Genomic DNA, 15588 nt, shown 5'->3' on the forward strand with positions numbered 1-15588 from the left:
CTTATGGATGCGTGCATCCTATAAGAATCCTAACAAAATTCATAGTGTTTAATTCTTATTATAAATGGAAAAATAAGAAATATTCAAGAGAATTATAATACTTCAATTTTTTTTGTGGTACACGGGGCAAAGGGGCATTCCGGACTCTCTTTTTTAATGAAAGACCCACACCTCTTGATGAGGAAGAATCAATAACTTGGGTCAATTGATCAAGGACTTTTCGCAAAGAAAAAAAGATCAAGGACTAATGATGCTACCCCTATTTTGAAAAGGTAGCCACACAGAATTTCGCCGTTGGAAACGTGGGCATCTGCAAGAGTCCAGATCCTGAGCGCGACAATAACTAGCATCCAGATCGTTCATATCTCATCGGACGACAACGAAGTCGCGTGCGGATCCACCGCTGCTCAGGCACAGCACTGCCCACAGGGACCCACTTCCACTCCGGTATCCTCTGCGCCTCCTCGGCCGCCACGACTTGCCCTGATTGCACATTTGCACTGCCAAATGGCCCTCCACGTATACCCCACATGTCAGTGAGTGAGTCAACTTGAACCCATCGTCCGCACCATGATTCGATTTCAGCCGTTAGTTTCTAGGCTACCAAACACTTCAAAAAGGTCGCTCTCCGCAAACTGAACGACTGAAACCACCGCCCGCCTCCTCGACCGCTCCGCCGCTTTCCGCGGCCGCCGATGGAGAGCCTCCGCCTCGCCGTCGCCCACCGACCTCCTCTCCCGGTACCGGCGCCGGGCCATCTCCGCCGCCGCCTCCTCGTCCACCACCTCCACGCCCCCTTCTCCCACCTTAACAACTCCCTCTCCCTTCCCTCCCCGCAACATCATCGCCTGACCCCCATCCCTCGCCGCCGCCGCCTCCTGCCTCTCCTCGCCTCCCCAACACCCGATTCAAACCCCGAGCCCGAGTCCGCCGGTGCAAAGCTCGTGCCCCTCGTCATCTCTATCGCGGTCGGCCTCGCCGTGCGGTTCCTGGCGCCGCGGCCCGCCGAGGTGAGCCAACAGGCGTGGCAGCTCCTCTCCATCTTCCTCTCCACCATCGCGGGGCTGGTGCTGGGCCCGCTCCCCGTCGGCGCGTGGGCTTTCCTCGGGCTCACGGCCGCCGTCGCCACGCACACGCTCCCCTTCACCGCCGCCTTCTCCGCCTTCACCAACGAGGTCATCTGGCTCATCGTCATCTCCTTCTTCTTCGCGCGCGGGTTCGTCAAGACCGGCCTCGGCGACCGCATCGCCACCTACTTCGTCAAGTTGCTCGGGAGCAGCACGCTGGGGCTGTCCTACGGGCTTACCATAAGTGAGGCCTGCATCGCGCCGGCCATGCCCAGCACCACGGCGAGGGCCGGGGGCGTTTTCCTGCCCATCATCAAGTCGCTCTCCCTCTCGGCTGAGAGCAAGCCCAACCATCCATCGTCGCGGAAACTTGGATCCTATCTTGTGATGACGCAATTCCAGGTAATCGACTAATGTAATTAACCAGATCGCATTGGGTCAGTTGATTAACTTGCTGATTGCGACCTGATCATATAGACCATATAGATATTATATGGGGCAGAGACTGTCCATTTCTGATATGTGAATGCACTTAGTTGCTAATCACCAGTTCACCACCAAATTTGGAGTGTTCATTTTCTGAACCTAATTTGATTACAGAAATTGTTGATTTCTGGTTGCATTGACCTTATCACAGAATGGTTCATGGAGTTATGAACAAATAGATGTTGGAGGTAGAATTTCTTTATTTTCAGAAAAAAAATACTCAAATGGCAGTATGGCAACAGTATGATTTGCCAAGTGGAGGAATGCAGGGTCTTGACTCTTGCAGGCCTGCAAATGAGAAAGCCGTGTGTGTCAGATGACTCATATCAGTTCTTGTTGAGTTAATCTTCTCCCGAAAGGGGAAAACACTATTTCATAAATACATTTGTTTGTTTCTTACTGGGGCTGTTATGTTGTTTTGAGGATTTTACTTAAAACCAATGCATTGTTCAAACTACACCAAAATGGTCCCTATTCATGATTTAAGATGGTAAAAATTATTGTCTTCTTTGAAAATAAGAAGAAAGAAACAGTTAACCCTGATAAACGTTTCTTGTTTTGAACCAATCCTTCTTCAATATGAGATGATTGACCTTTTAGTTTATAAGTGCCTCCTCTCAAGCCAATCACCAAGTCCTGTTCTTTTGTAAAATATCAGAGAGTATGTCTCTTCATGTTGCCTCATAAATTTAGAAAAAAATGTTGCCTTACAAAATAGAATCATAGAAATCCAAGATGTTTCCCAAGTAAGGAAAATCGTGGATTCACATTTCCATACGGTGGGTATTGTAGGAGTTCTCAACCTGTAGTCTCATTGACAATAGGTGTGGGACCCATATGTTGGTGCAAATAGCAGCAGATCCTCTAGTAGTAACTAATAGGATGTAAATCATGTAAATGTCTCTAAATTTAGGAATTCCATTTGTTTAAATATGTTCCTTTGCAAATTGCAATCATGATTATTTGAGTTGGTTTCTGTTTACACATGATTGGTAAGTGTTTATATACTTTCTGCAATATGGTATGCTTGATGAGTTGATGTTTCTGTTACTTCGCAGGCAGCTGGTAACTCAAGTGCTTTATTCCTGACTGCTGCAGCACAAAACTTGTTGTGCTTGAAATTAGCAGAGGAGCTTGGTGTTATTATTAAAAACCCATGGGTATCATGGTTCAAAGCTGCTAGTTTGCCAGCTATTATCTCTTTGCTTGTGACACCATATCTGCTATACAAAATCTTCCCCCCTGAAACAAAGGACACCCCTGATGCCCCAGCATTGGCTGCAGAGAAGCTGAAGCTCATGGGTCCTGTGACTAAAAACGAATGGGTTATGATTGGCACAATGATTCTTGCAGTCTCCCTATGGGTTTTTGGGTAAGTTAAGCCATGCATGGAGAAAATCATCTCACAATATTGGCTTGTGATTTCAGTTCAATCTTACTCTTTTCATGATAAAAGATCTGCATGGACTTTAGCCAGCACTTCCTATGATTTTGTTACATTCATCATGAAATTGTCAAATGAATCGTGAAAGCAGAATAATTGTTTGATTGTTTCACCATCAAGTTGCCATAACGAATCAATTCATATAATCCTGTCCCCGCTCTTTGTTTCTGATCTCCTTGCATTCTTGGGAAGATTTCAGCATTTTTTCTTTTTCCTTTTGAGATGCCTAGTTTAACGTGTGGAAACTTTATCTTGTTCTGTTGCAATCTATGAAGGTTATGTGGTTCAACATTGTCGAGAAAATTTCACTTATTCAATGTTTAAGATGTTTGAATGGAAACCACAATCAATCTCCAGGATAAATACTGGTTTCTGGTTTTTATGACACAAGGTTTATTGGTTTATCTCTGGTGACCATATTCATTTGTATCAATCATTACATGCTGAAATACTTGGAAATTATTTTTCATTTCTTTAAGTGACAAAATAGTAATGTACTTATTGGGCAAAGTGCTTCAGAACACCATACATGAGATGTTACGCACGCTGTTCCATAGAAATAGTTTTGTTTTTCCTCTATTGTGATGGATAGCTCTTATGACCTATTGCACAAATATCTGTGCAGGGATGCTATTGGCGTGTCTAGTGTTGTGGCTGCAATGCTTGGGCTCTCCATCCTTCTCCTGCTCGGTGTGCTAGACTGGGATGATTGCTTGAATGAAAAATCAGCGTGGGATACATTGGCTTGGTTTGCAGTTCTGGTTGGAATGGCAGCACAACTCACTAACCTGGGAATTGTTTCTTGGATGTCAAGCTGTGTCGCCAAACTACTTCAATCTTTCTCATTGAGTTGGCCAGCAGCATTTTGTGTTCTTGAGGCCTCCTACTTCCTTATCCACTATCTATTTGCAAGCCAAACTGGACATGTTGGAGCCTTGTACTCAGCATTTTTGGCTATGCATGTAGCAGCCGGCGTTCCTCGTGTTCTTTCAGCACTTGCTTTGGCATTCAACACAAATCTGTTTGGCGCATTAACTCATTATAGTAGTGGGCAGGCTGCAGTATACTTTGGAGGTAATTCTATTTTAAATTAGATTACTATATTCTTTAGCTCGCAATTCTAACCCTGGCAATTGATTTTTTCTGTTAGTTTCCCTCTGGTTTATAAACGGGAGCTGGTAAATAAAAATATAGTGAAGAAAAAACACACTTTCACAGATAATACTATAGAATAGAATGAGACAATCCATATTTTAAGGGTCCCTTCTATATGTAATTCAGTCCTTTGCAACTGGTATGATGGTAAACCTGTTTGCTTTCATTCTGCAGCGGGGTATCTTGAGCTTCCAGATGTTTTCAAGTTTGGTTTTGTAACAGCCTTGGTTAACACATTGATCTGGGGAGTTGTTGGTTCCATTTGGTGGAAATTTTTGGGCCTCTACTGACACCGGCTGCCATGCAAGTTGTCCGAATTTTTTGTTTGCTGATCGACAAATTGCTCTTCCTCATGGTTTGGAAGTGAAAGAGCATAATAACAGAATAACGACCGTTGTTCATGCTAGTAAGCTTTAGTTGAAGTGATCGGCACACTGGAGTTCTCTCGGGCTGCTACGGCAGTCTTGTTTCTCCATCTTGTAGAGTTACTCAGTTCTCTCGTAAATCTATGTTGGCCTGGAAATGCTTTTGTGGGAAGATTCCTGAGTAAATTTTCCTGCAGTATTTTTGTTATTAGTACTTTTACAGTTCATTCTGTAAACTCTGGGCAGCTGCATCGAAGCGGCGTGCACCCAAAGGACATTGCCTCCATTTTTACAGCTTCTTTAAAACAAAGGATTTAGCCCCTGCTTTATTGTGAAAACAAACAGGGTATGCTGGATACACCAGCTTTCAGTGAAGTTTTACATTATATTTCTAGCTGAACAATTCAGATTCCTTTCTCTCTCTCAATTCCATATAAACTAAGAAACTAACAGCACCACGCCAAATGTTCTTATAGCAAAAGATCCCACCAAGTTCTATCTTCTTATCAGCCATCTTTATTGTTCATCGCGTCAGCCACAGTTGACCGTGAACTTCATCTTCAGGGCTTCTATCGTTGGTTCACCGATTCACGGCCCGCCGGCTTGCACAAGACCTTCCAGTGCCGCATAAAGTAAATAATATGGAAAATACTAGCATTGGGGGAAGATATTGCAATCTTTGTACATACTAGACTGGAGGAATTCCCCAACTAATAAACTAGAAATTACAATCTCTTGAAATCTTCTAATCTAATTGGAGTCTGACAGTCCAAACAAACCTTGCTACGGGGCAATCGAAGATGATGTGATCAGTGGTTTCAGGTAAACCACACGGCCACACATCTTGCATTTCGGATACCATGGCTAATTTTTCCTTTTGAGTTGTTCAGCAGATTGGATTGTCTATGGACAGCAGACATATGCAGAAACATGTTTCTTAGCTGCAGATTGGTGCTCCACATGTCCCTCAGCTCATGAATTCAATTCATGATTGATCGATCACCCCATGAAGCATCATCTCTATATCATAAGGATGTCCGTTTTGCAGCTTTTTAACTACCTGTTTCTCATAGATCATCGTCGAACATTCGAACTCGTCAACTTGGTGACCGTAGAGGCTTCGCCTGGTCATCTGGACAATCACATTGTTTTGACCTTTTTCAGCTCGCTCTTACAGTTTCAACAAAGAGTTGCTAATATTAGCTATATATAGCTCTGGTCCTCTCTCTCTCTCTCTCTCTGCATGTGTTCTTTCGTAGATCAACAATTTCTTTTTTGAAAGATTAGATTAACAATTTCAAATGTTGGGGATCCCATGTTCATCTTGGGTGGAAACACCTCCCTCTCCCACCCAAACACCTCCTCCCCGCAGCATCATCGCCGTTCCCCCATCCCTCGCAGCCGCCCCCTCCTTCCCCTCGTCGCCTCCCAAACACCTGATTCAGACCCTGAGCCCGAGCCCGCAGCCGCCAGCGCGAAGCTCGTCCCGCTCGTCATCTCCGTGGCCGTCGGCCTCGCCGTGCGGTTCCTCGCGCCGCGTCCCGCCGAGGTGAGCCTTCAGGCATGGCAGCTCCTCTCCATCTTCCTCTCCACCATCGCGGGGCTGGTGCTGGGCCCGCTCCCCGTCGGCGCGTGGGCCTTCCTCGGCCTCACGGCCGCCGTCGCCACGCACACGCTCCCCTTCACCGCCGCCTTCTCCGCCTTCACCAACGAGGTCATCTGGCTCATCGTCATCTCCTTCTTCTTCGCGCGCGGGTTCGTCAAGACCGGCCTCGGCGACCGTTTCGCCACATACTTCGTCAAGTGGCTCGGGAGCAGCACGCTGGGGCTGTCCTACGGGCTTACCATCAGTGAGGCCTGCATCGCGCCGGCCATGCCCAGCACCACGGCGAGGGCCGGGGGCGTGTTCCTGCCCATCATCAAGTCGCTCTCCCTCTCGGCTGAGAGCAAGCCCAACCATCCATCGTCGCGGAAGCTCGGATCCTACCTTGTGATGACGCAATTCCAGGTAATGGAGTAATGTAATTAACCAGATCGCATGGGGTCAGTTGATTAACTTGCTGATTACGACCTGATATAGACCATATAGATATTATATACTTGCAGAGTCTGTCCATTTCTGATATGTGAATGCACTTAGTTGCTAATCACCGGTTCACCACCAAATTATGAGTGTTTGATTTCCGAACCTAATTTGATTACAGAAATTGTTGATTTCTGGTTGCATTGACCTTATCACAGAATGGTTTCTGGAGTTATAAGTAGATGTTGGAGGTAGAATTTCTTTATTTTCAGAAAAATACTCAAATGGCACCACTATGTTTTGCCTAAGTGGAGGAATGCAGGGTCTTGACTGATTCTTGCAGGCGTGGAAGTGAGAAAGCCGTGTGTGTCAAATAACTCATATCAGTTCTTGTTGAGTTAATTTTAGCCGAAAAGGGGAAACATTATCTTATCTTACTATTACTAATTGGAGGCTCCTTTGAAGCTTCCAGGTGAAGCCAACTAGGATCTAAGTTGGACATGCTAAGAAAATAGAGAAATTCTTACAAAGTCTGAAACTTCCTTCCATCAATCCGACAACTCTAATCATAATAGTCATTTGATCTATTATCATTCCTAGTAAATTACCCACCTCTGCTATTATGAAAATAGGCTAAAGCAACCCCCTAAATATATATCTAAATTACCCACCTATGTCATTGTGAAACAATCTAAAATAACCCCTTAATCTTCGTGTAAATTTCCCACCTATGCCATTATTATAATGATGCAAATAACCCCCTAAATTTGCATATAAGTTATCCAATTATATCATTATTAAAAGTTAAAGTAACTGCTAAATCTGAATCTAAATTATATAATTGTAACAAAATATTAAAGTGTGCCAATATAAAATTGTAAAAATATTGTTTCTATCATTATTAATATATCTTCATGTTATTGTTTATATAAAAATACTACCCACGTTATGTATCACCATGTATTCATCTATGATGCAAGAGATAAGAATATCAATTCACAAATAAATGGTTCAGTTAGATATATATCAAACACACATGGAGGTGTGATTCAAAATGAAATCTATTGCAACCGAATAATGATAAATATGTATTTTAGAATCTGTGTTAGAATATTTAATAGATGAAAGAGGACGGGAGATAGATAATTATAATTGTTAGCTATAATTCTTATTTTTATATTAATTCTAATTAGCACGGGTTGATAGGCTAGTTTCATAAATTCATTTGTTTGTTTCTTATATGGGTTGTTATGCTGTTTTTAGGATTTTACTTAAAACCAATGTGTTGTTCACCAAAATGGTCCCTATTCATGATTCAGGATAGTAAAAAAATTCTTATCTTCTTTGTAAATAAGAAGAAAGAAGCAGTTAAGCCTGATAAATGTTTCTCTGTTCTTTTGTAAAATGTCAGAGAGTGGGTTGCTAAGTAACACAGTTTAATGTCTCTTCATGTTGCCTCATAAATTTAGGAAATAATGTTGCCTTACAAAATTCAAGATGTTTCCAAAGTAAGGAAAACATACGGTGGCTATTGTAGGAGTTCTCAACCCGTAGTCTCAAAAAAACTCGGCCTGCGAGGGGCCTACCCCTCCCCCCCCCCCCCCCCCCCGAGTGTTAGTGTAACAAGAAAGTCTCATACGCAGATCGAGAAAATTCCCGAATCCCCGCCCCATCCTTACACAGGGAAGTGTAAACCTGTGTGTCAGATGGCTCTTGACCATGTGCTTTGGCATGGGACAGACAAGGGGATTTTTTTGACCCCAACTTGAAATCCACTCCCACAAGGAGTCGAATCTAGGATTTGAGGAGGTGCTACTATAACTAGAGCCCTCTAACCAACTCAGCTAGAGGCCTGTTCGCTCTCAGCCTGCAGTCTCATTGACAATAGGTTTGGGACCCATATATCGATGCAAATTGCAGCAGATCCTCAAGTAGTAACTAACAGGATGCCAATCATGTAAATGCCTATAAATTTAGGAATTCCATAGTTTATATATGTTCCTTTCAGTCAAGATTATTTGGGTTGATTTCTGTTTACTCACGATCGGCAAGTATTTATATACTTTCTCCAATATGGTATGCTTGATGAGTTGATGTTTCTGTTACTTCGCAGGCAGCTGGTAGCTCAAGTGCTTTATTCCTGACTGCTGCAGCACAAAACTTGTTGTGCTTGAAATTAGCAGAGGAGCTTGGTGTTATTATTACAAACCCATGGGTATCATGGTTCAAAGCTGCTAGTTTGCCAGCTATTGCTTCTCTGCTTGTGACGCCATATCTGCTATACAAAATCTTCCCCCCTGAAACAAAGGATACCCCTAATGCCCCCAGCATTGGCTGCAGAGAAGCTGAAGCTCATGGGTCCTGTGACAAAAAACGAATGGGTTATGATTGGCACAATGATTCTTGCAGTCTCCCTATGGGTTTTTGGGTAAGTTAACCCATGCCTGAAAAAAATCATCTCAAAATATTGGCTTGTCATTTAAGTACAATCTTATTATTTTTCATGATAAAAGATCTGCATGGAGTTTAGTCAGCAATTCCAGTGATTTTGTTACATTTATCATGGACTTTTTAAATGAATCATGAAAGCAGAATAATTGTTCGATTGTTTCACCATTAAGTTTCCGTTCTTTCTGCTTTTCCTTGCTTGCTCGGGAAGATTTCAGCATTTTTTTCCTTTTCTTTTTGAGATGCCTAGTTTTGCATGTGGAAACTTTATCCTTTTCCATTGCAATCTATGAAGGTTGTGTGGTTCAACATTGTCGAGAAAGTTTCTCTTACTCAGTGTTTAAGATGTTTGAATGGAAACCACAATCAATCTCCAGGATAAATACTGGTTTTGGGTTTTTAAAACACAACGTTTATTGGATTATCTCTGGTGATCATATTCGTTTGTATCCATCATTACATGCTGAAACACTTGGTAAATTATTTTTCATTTGTTGAAGTGGCAAAATAGTAATGTACTTATTGGACAAAGTGCTTCAGAACACCATACATGAGATGTTACACACATTGTTCCATAGAAATAGTTTTGTTTTTCCTCTATTGTGATGGATAACTATATGACTATTGCACAAATATCTGTGCAGGCATGCTATTGGCGTGTCTAGTGTTGTGGCTGCAATGCTTGGGCTCTCCATCCTTCTCCTGCTCGGTGTGCTAGACTGGGATGATTGCTTGAATGAAAAATCAGCGTGGGATACATTGGTTTGGTTTGCAGTTCTGGTTGGAATGGCAGCACAACTCACTAACCTTGGAATTGTTTCTTGGATGTCAAGATGTGTCGCCAAACTACTTCAATCTTTCTCATTGAGTTGGCTAGCAGCATTTTGTGTTCTTGAGGCCTACTACTTCCTTATCCACTATCTATTTGCAAGCCAAACTGGACATGTTGGAGCCTTGTACTCAGCATTTTTGGCTATGCATATAGCAGCCGGTGTTCCTCATGTGCTTTCAGCATTTGCTTTGGCATTCAACACAAATCTGTTCGGCGCACTAACTCATTATAGTAGTGGGCAGGCTGCAGTATACTTTGGAAGTAATTTATGTTTCAAATAGAGATTATTATACTTCAGTTCACATTACGAACACTGGCAATTGAACTATTCTGTTTCCCCTCCCGTTTACACACGTGAGCTGGTAAATAAAAAAATAGTTAAGAAAAAACACACTGGCACAGATAATACTATAGAATAGAATGAGACAGTCCAATTTTAAGCGTCCTTTCTTTTGTATGTATATAGTCCTTTGCAACTGGTATGACGATAAACCTGTTTGCTTTCATTCTGCAGCGGGGTATCTTGAGCTTCCAGATGTTTTCCGGGTTGGTTTTGTAACAGCCTTGGTTAACACGTTGATCTGGGGAGTTGTTGGATCCATTTGGTGGAAATTTTCGGGCCTTTACTGACACCATTTGTCAGAATTTTTCCTTTGCTGATCGACGAATTGCTCTTCCTCATATTTTCGAAGTGAAAGAGCATAATAACATAATAACGACCATTGTTAAGCTTTCGTTGAAGTGATCAGCACATTGGAGTTCTCTCAGGTTGCTACGGCAGTCTTGTTCTCCATGATGTTTAGTTACTCAGTTCTCTCAAAAATCTAAGTTGGCCTGGAAATGCTTTTGTGGGAAGATTCCTGAGACAATTTTGCTGCAGTATTTTTGTTGTTAGTACTTTTTCAGTTCATTCTGTAAATTTTGGGCAGCTGCATTGAAGCGGTATGCACTAAGCCTTGTGGCTCTCAAAGGACGTTGCCTCCATTTTGCCCATGCTTTATCATGAAAGCAAACAGTGTGCTGGATACACCAGCTTTCAACGTAGTTTTACATCATATTTGTAGCTGAACTAACAGCACCACGCCAAATGTTCTTATAGCAAAAGATCCCACCTGGTTCTATCTTCGTATCAGCCATCTGTTTACAGATCACTATAATGCAGCGTTAACCAACTGTTTCTCACAGATCAGCATAGAACATTCGAACTCATCAACTTGGTGATCAATAGATGTTTTGCCTGGCCATCTGGATAATCACATTGTTTTGACCGCATTCAGTTCGCTCTTATGGTTACGAAGAGTTGTTAATATTAGGGTAGCTCCAGTGTTGCCCAAAGCGAAGAGAGGAAAAGCAGTTCGGCTAAACCGAATTGAGCATGTTGTAGCAGTCGATTGCTCGATGTCGGAACCAAAATCGAAGTGTTGCAGACGATTAGAACCGTGCAGTGCTATCCCAATTAAATGGATGGATGTCGTACGCGGATAAGGATCCTCCGACGTACTGCCGCGTCAACCGCATCCCTGACGATCAGAGGATTTGCTTCTGTCATACAGGGCTGATACTCAAGTACTCAACAACCACCCAATTCTGTATTTTTTATTATTTCATTTCAGGCTGGTGCTCAAGTACTCAACCACCACCCAATTCTGTATTTTTTATTATTTCATTTTGAGCAGCAATAAAGCTAGCGAACCATACTTTTGTTCAGCCAAGGTGGATTTCAAAGGCCGAACAAGGGCTGGATTTCATTTGTTCGTAGCTTAACAATAGTAAATGGTGGGGATCATGTTCATCTTGGGCAGGAACAAATACACATAAGGTGCGTCTCCCTACATAGACCGATCTTCGCCCCTTTTGGCAGCTCCTGAACCTCTGCACCGTGTTCTTGGCGCCCTACATAGCACGTGACCTCGCCTCTTTCCGGCACACCATTACGCAGCGTAATGCATTGTTGAAAAGCTCAACTCAAGTGTGTGGTGTTTTAACATCAATGAACTTTATTATTCTTTTCTACAATTTCCACTCAGCATCGATGAAGTGATAGGTTACAACAATGTAACCCAATGTATGATTGTTTGTCCACATATCCGTAGTGAGAGAGAACCTACCGTTTTCATTTTGCAATGTCTCCTTGAGTGCAACTTTCTTCTCATAAAAGACTTTCATGCATTCATTTCTAGCTTTAGTCCTACATGGGATATTGAATAGTGGGTTTAGACTTGACACAAAGCTTCTAAATCCATTGTATTCTGTAACGAGGAATGTAAACCCATGTAAGGATATCATTTGCATAAGCTCTTTTTGTGATACATCTGGGTCATAACTCCAATCCTTAAAATGACTACCGCATGGAGATCTTAATCGTGGAACTTAAGTCTTCATAATCCTAAGATTCTACTCCATTTTTTACATCTTTTCAAATGGGTCAGAAGAGAACTTTTCCTTGCACCTCGTTTGGCAGCCATCGGAGTATCACAATGTTTGCACCTTCCTTGCACAACTACCCCATCTTCGATTACTGGTTCAAATTCTTTCCAACATTGGGATCTGAAATTTTTAGTTGCCCTTTCTATTGCTTCTCTAACTGATGGATCAGTGCCCTCAGATTGGTGAAGGCTATTGTCAAGCTCAATATCACACATATCAATATCTTCATTGAATCCTATCACAACATGGGTAATGCTTTAGAGTTAATTTAACCTAATAGAACACCAAAGATTCTAAATTTGAGAGCACTGTAGGCATCATTCATATAACAAAAGAGATGTTGACTATCACGCAGCTCTAGCATTAATAGTTAAACAACACTGGCAATCAAATAGGATGGTTTAATTCAATCTTGAACTTGTGTCCATGCTGCTTAGAATAAATATACTGATTGCACTCATATGCTAATGCCAGCAGCTTGTATATAAGTAAATAGCTCGTACTCACCAACATATGTTGTAGGTGAAGTGACAGCCTCCGGGGACCCCACACGATCTGCTGTGGCGAGATCAGGACTCTCACGATTGAATGGTAGTTCGGAGAAGCTTGATGTAAAAAAAAAGTTTTGAAATGATCTTGATCACACGATGTCGTAGCCTAGAGGGGGGAGGGGTGAATAGGCTTTACTTCAAATTTTAACCCTTGACCCTGCTGACACTGTCTGGACCGGTCTGATCAGGCAGACAGTCCTCAGCAGGGAAAAGTCCCCTTCTCGAGCTTGAACCTATACAAAACTTGGAGTGTATCTTTTGCAGAGTATTTCTATCAAAATAATTAGCTCCCTGCACACAAGTAGAGCACACCCAAGTAGATCGAGCGGAAGCACAACTCAAGCTCAAAGACTATAATGCAAAGTATGTAAATCAAACCGAAATAAAGATGATGTAAAGGAGACACGGTGATTTGTTTTACCGAAGTTCGGATTCACCCCGTGCACCCACGTGTGAATCCTAGTCTCCGTTGAGGAAGCTTATGACGACCATAAGGTCAAGCTATCTCCTCTCTCCACTATATGATCATGCGCCCTCGTGGCACACAATCGCTGCTGCAACAAACTTGCCGTTGCTCGCCACAATCTTGGGAGCTAGCCGGCGACGCCTAGCCGTCTTGGAGCCAATGCTCCAAGAGTAACAAAAGCTTCAATCGAGTTGGCCGACGCAACCGCAAGTGCTCAAAGATAGGGATGTCTCTCTCTTGCTCAAATGGCTCTCAAGGATTGGATTCACTCAACCCAACTCAAGGATTCAACTAGAATCAAGCAACTCTCACAAAGAGATGTTGGGCAGGACTCTCCAAGTTCTCACAAGGCTCTCAAATGTGTTCTAAATGGAATGGCATCAGCACCCACAAATGGGTGAAGTCATGGGGTATAAATACCCTTCTCACGAAAACTAGCCGTTGCCCTGTCAGTACCAGACCGGTCAGACCGGTTGGTTCAAATAACCAGCCGTTGGGCTTTTTCCTGCCTAGACCGGTCAGATCGGTCCCTCTCTGATTTTTGCAGTGTTAGCTCTTTATCTCCGGCTAAACTCACTCGGGACTGTTTTGAGCACTTTTGGTGTTTGTCTAGACCCACTGATATTGCATCCCTCTTGATAGTACGGCGTACCTATACTCAAGTGCATAAATGAAATATACAATTATCACAATCCTCACTTGACCTTCGCATTATGATCATGCCGACCTTTCTTTGATTAACACGGTGAGGGCATCAACATCTTCAATTCTTTGAGCATACCCGCTTTTAGCTAGCGACTTTGAATCTTTAAATACATAGGAATGAAATCCATCATGATTCACAAGCCACTTTCTTCAATCAAATAATGATACTCCTCAACATAGAGCTCTACATGACTCTAGGATCTCCAGCCTTTGATCCATATCGGTTTCCCTGCTCCCCCCAAGCCGTCGCTTGCGTAGTCTCTTGAAACACGCCTCTCGGTCGTCAACCTTTATCCTAGCCGTCCACTTTGAACTCATATTGATTTATGTCATGAATGGAATCTTCTTTATCAATTCGAATTCTAAATTCAATCTCATATGCAAGCTTTCCAATTTGAGACGTTATATTTGCATAAACTCATGTCTCATTCACTTTTGCCTTGCTTGCTTCTTTTGTTAATCCATATTTATCACAAATGACAAGTTCTTTCCTAACTTGAGACTATGCACAAGCATATCATGTTTCATTCACAAAACCTTTACTTGTCACCTTGAATCCCATCATAATTTGATCAAGCCTTAGCAAATATTAGAACCTTTATATCAACCATTACCTTGCTCTATCTTTTCTTTTTCTTGTTTTGCTTGTCATGTATATATAATATCAATGTGATAAACACACTTGATTGCAATACATAAGCCATCTCATTTAATACCAATTTCTTAATTAAATTCCTGCTCATAATCTCATGCAAACAAGTTAGTCCTTTAATCGTGTTGTCAATCAATGCTCCAAAACCCACTAGGGGCCTAGATGCTTTCAAGTTTATTGTTAGTGCAATAAAGAACCAACAATTTAAGAAAATAACAGCAACAGCAACAGATGTTCATTTTTATATGCAATCTTCAAACAAATCTACAACTGTAGAATATAACACAAAGATTATTTATTTTGGGCTGAAAAATATTACTGTAGACTCTCTGATTCCAGTATCCCCAAGAAGAGTAAAAAATGTACTTCTGACCTCAACATAACTTGACATTAGAGTTTGTATATTACATACACAATCCTATCTGCAGAGCAAGCTAAAGCAAAACATGATTAAGGCATCACTCAACACATCAGGAGCAAAGCAAAACAGGAATAGTGGGTCGTAGTAATAGGTCAATCAAACATCAAGAAATTGCTATAGCAAAAGAAACATTTAGCATCTAAAGAAAAGAATATCTCACAATGGATCACCATGCGATGGGAGAGAAAATTGGAATAGGACTCCAATCGTTGCATTTCGCATATTTGCCATTCCAAATATTATCATCGTAAAAATAGAATTCCAAACATCAATCACTTGATTAGAGCATCTCCAACAGCCTCTCTAAAATGAGATGACTAGCTAAAGATAGCATAATTGGGCTAAAAATGAGATCCAACAGAGTCTCCAAGACTCACTTCTCGCTATCCAAGTCGCTAACCCACCCCTTCCGCTCGCTTTGTTTCCCGAGCACAGCGGGTCGCCATCTCCTCCAGATTCCCTGCGCACGGCTCCCGGAGCTTCTCCGCCCCCCTCGTGCACGCCCTCCGGCCGCTTGCCGCCATGGCCATCTGAACTCACCTCCTC

At 42.3% G+C, this 15588-nt stretch overlaps 1 protein-coding gene and 1 pseudogene across 1 annotated transcript; both read left to right on the plus strand.

Moving 5' to 3' along the window:
- The first annotated feature begins 633 nt into the window (after positions 1 to 633).
- On the plus strand, positions 634 to 4892 carry LOC120660961 (dicarboxylate transporter 2.1, chloroplastic-like). Its single transcript, XM_039939623.1, has 4 exons — positions 634 to 1469; positions 2612 to 2925; positions 3623 to 4071; positions 4327 to 4892. The coding sequence occupies exons 1-4, from the start codon at positions 696 to 698 to the stop codon at positions 4440 to 4442; spliced, it is 1653 nt and encodes a 550-aa protein (XP_039795557.1). The 5' UTR covers positions 634 to 695; the 3' UTR covers positions 4443 to 4892.
- Positions 4893 to 5034: 142 nt separating this feature from the next.
- On the plus strand, positions 5035 to 10952 carry LOC120660962 (annotated as a pseudogene).
- Positions 10953 to 15588: the final 4636 nt, after the last annotated feature.

The sequence above is a fragment of the Panicum virgatum genome, chromosome 2N, assembly GCF_016808335.1.
Source record: "Panicum virgatum strain AP13 chromosome 2N, P.virgatum_v5, whole genome shotgun sequence".
Taxonomy (NCBI): domain Eukaryota; kingdom Viridiplantae; phylum Streptophyta; class Magnoliopsida; order Poales; family Poaceae; genus Panicum; species Panicum virgatum.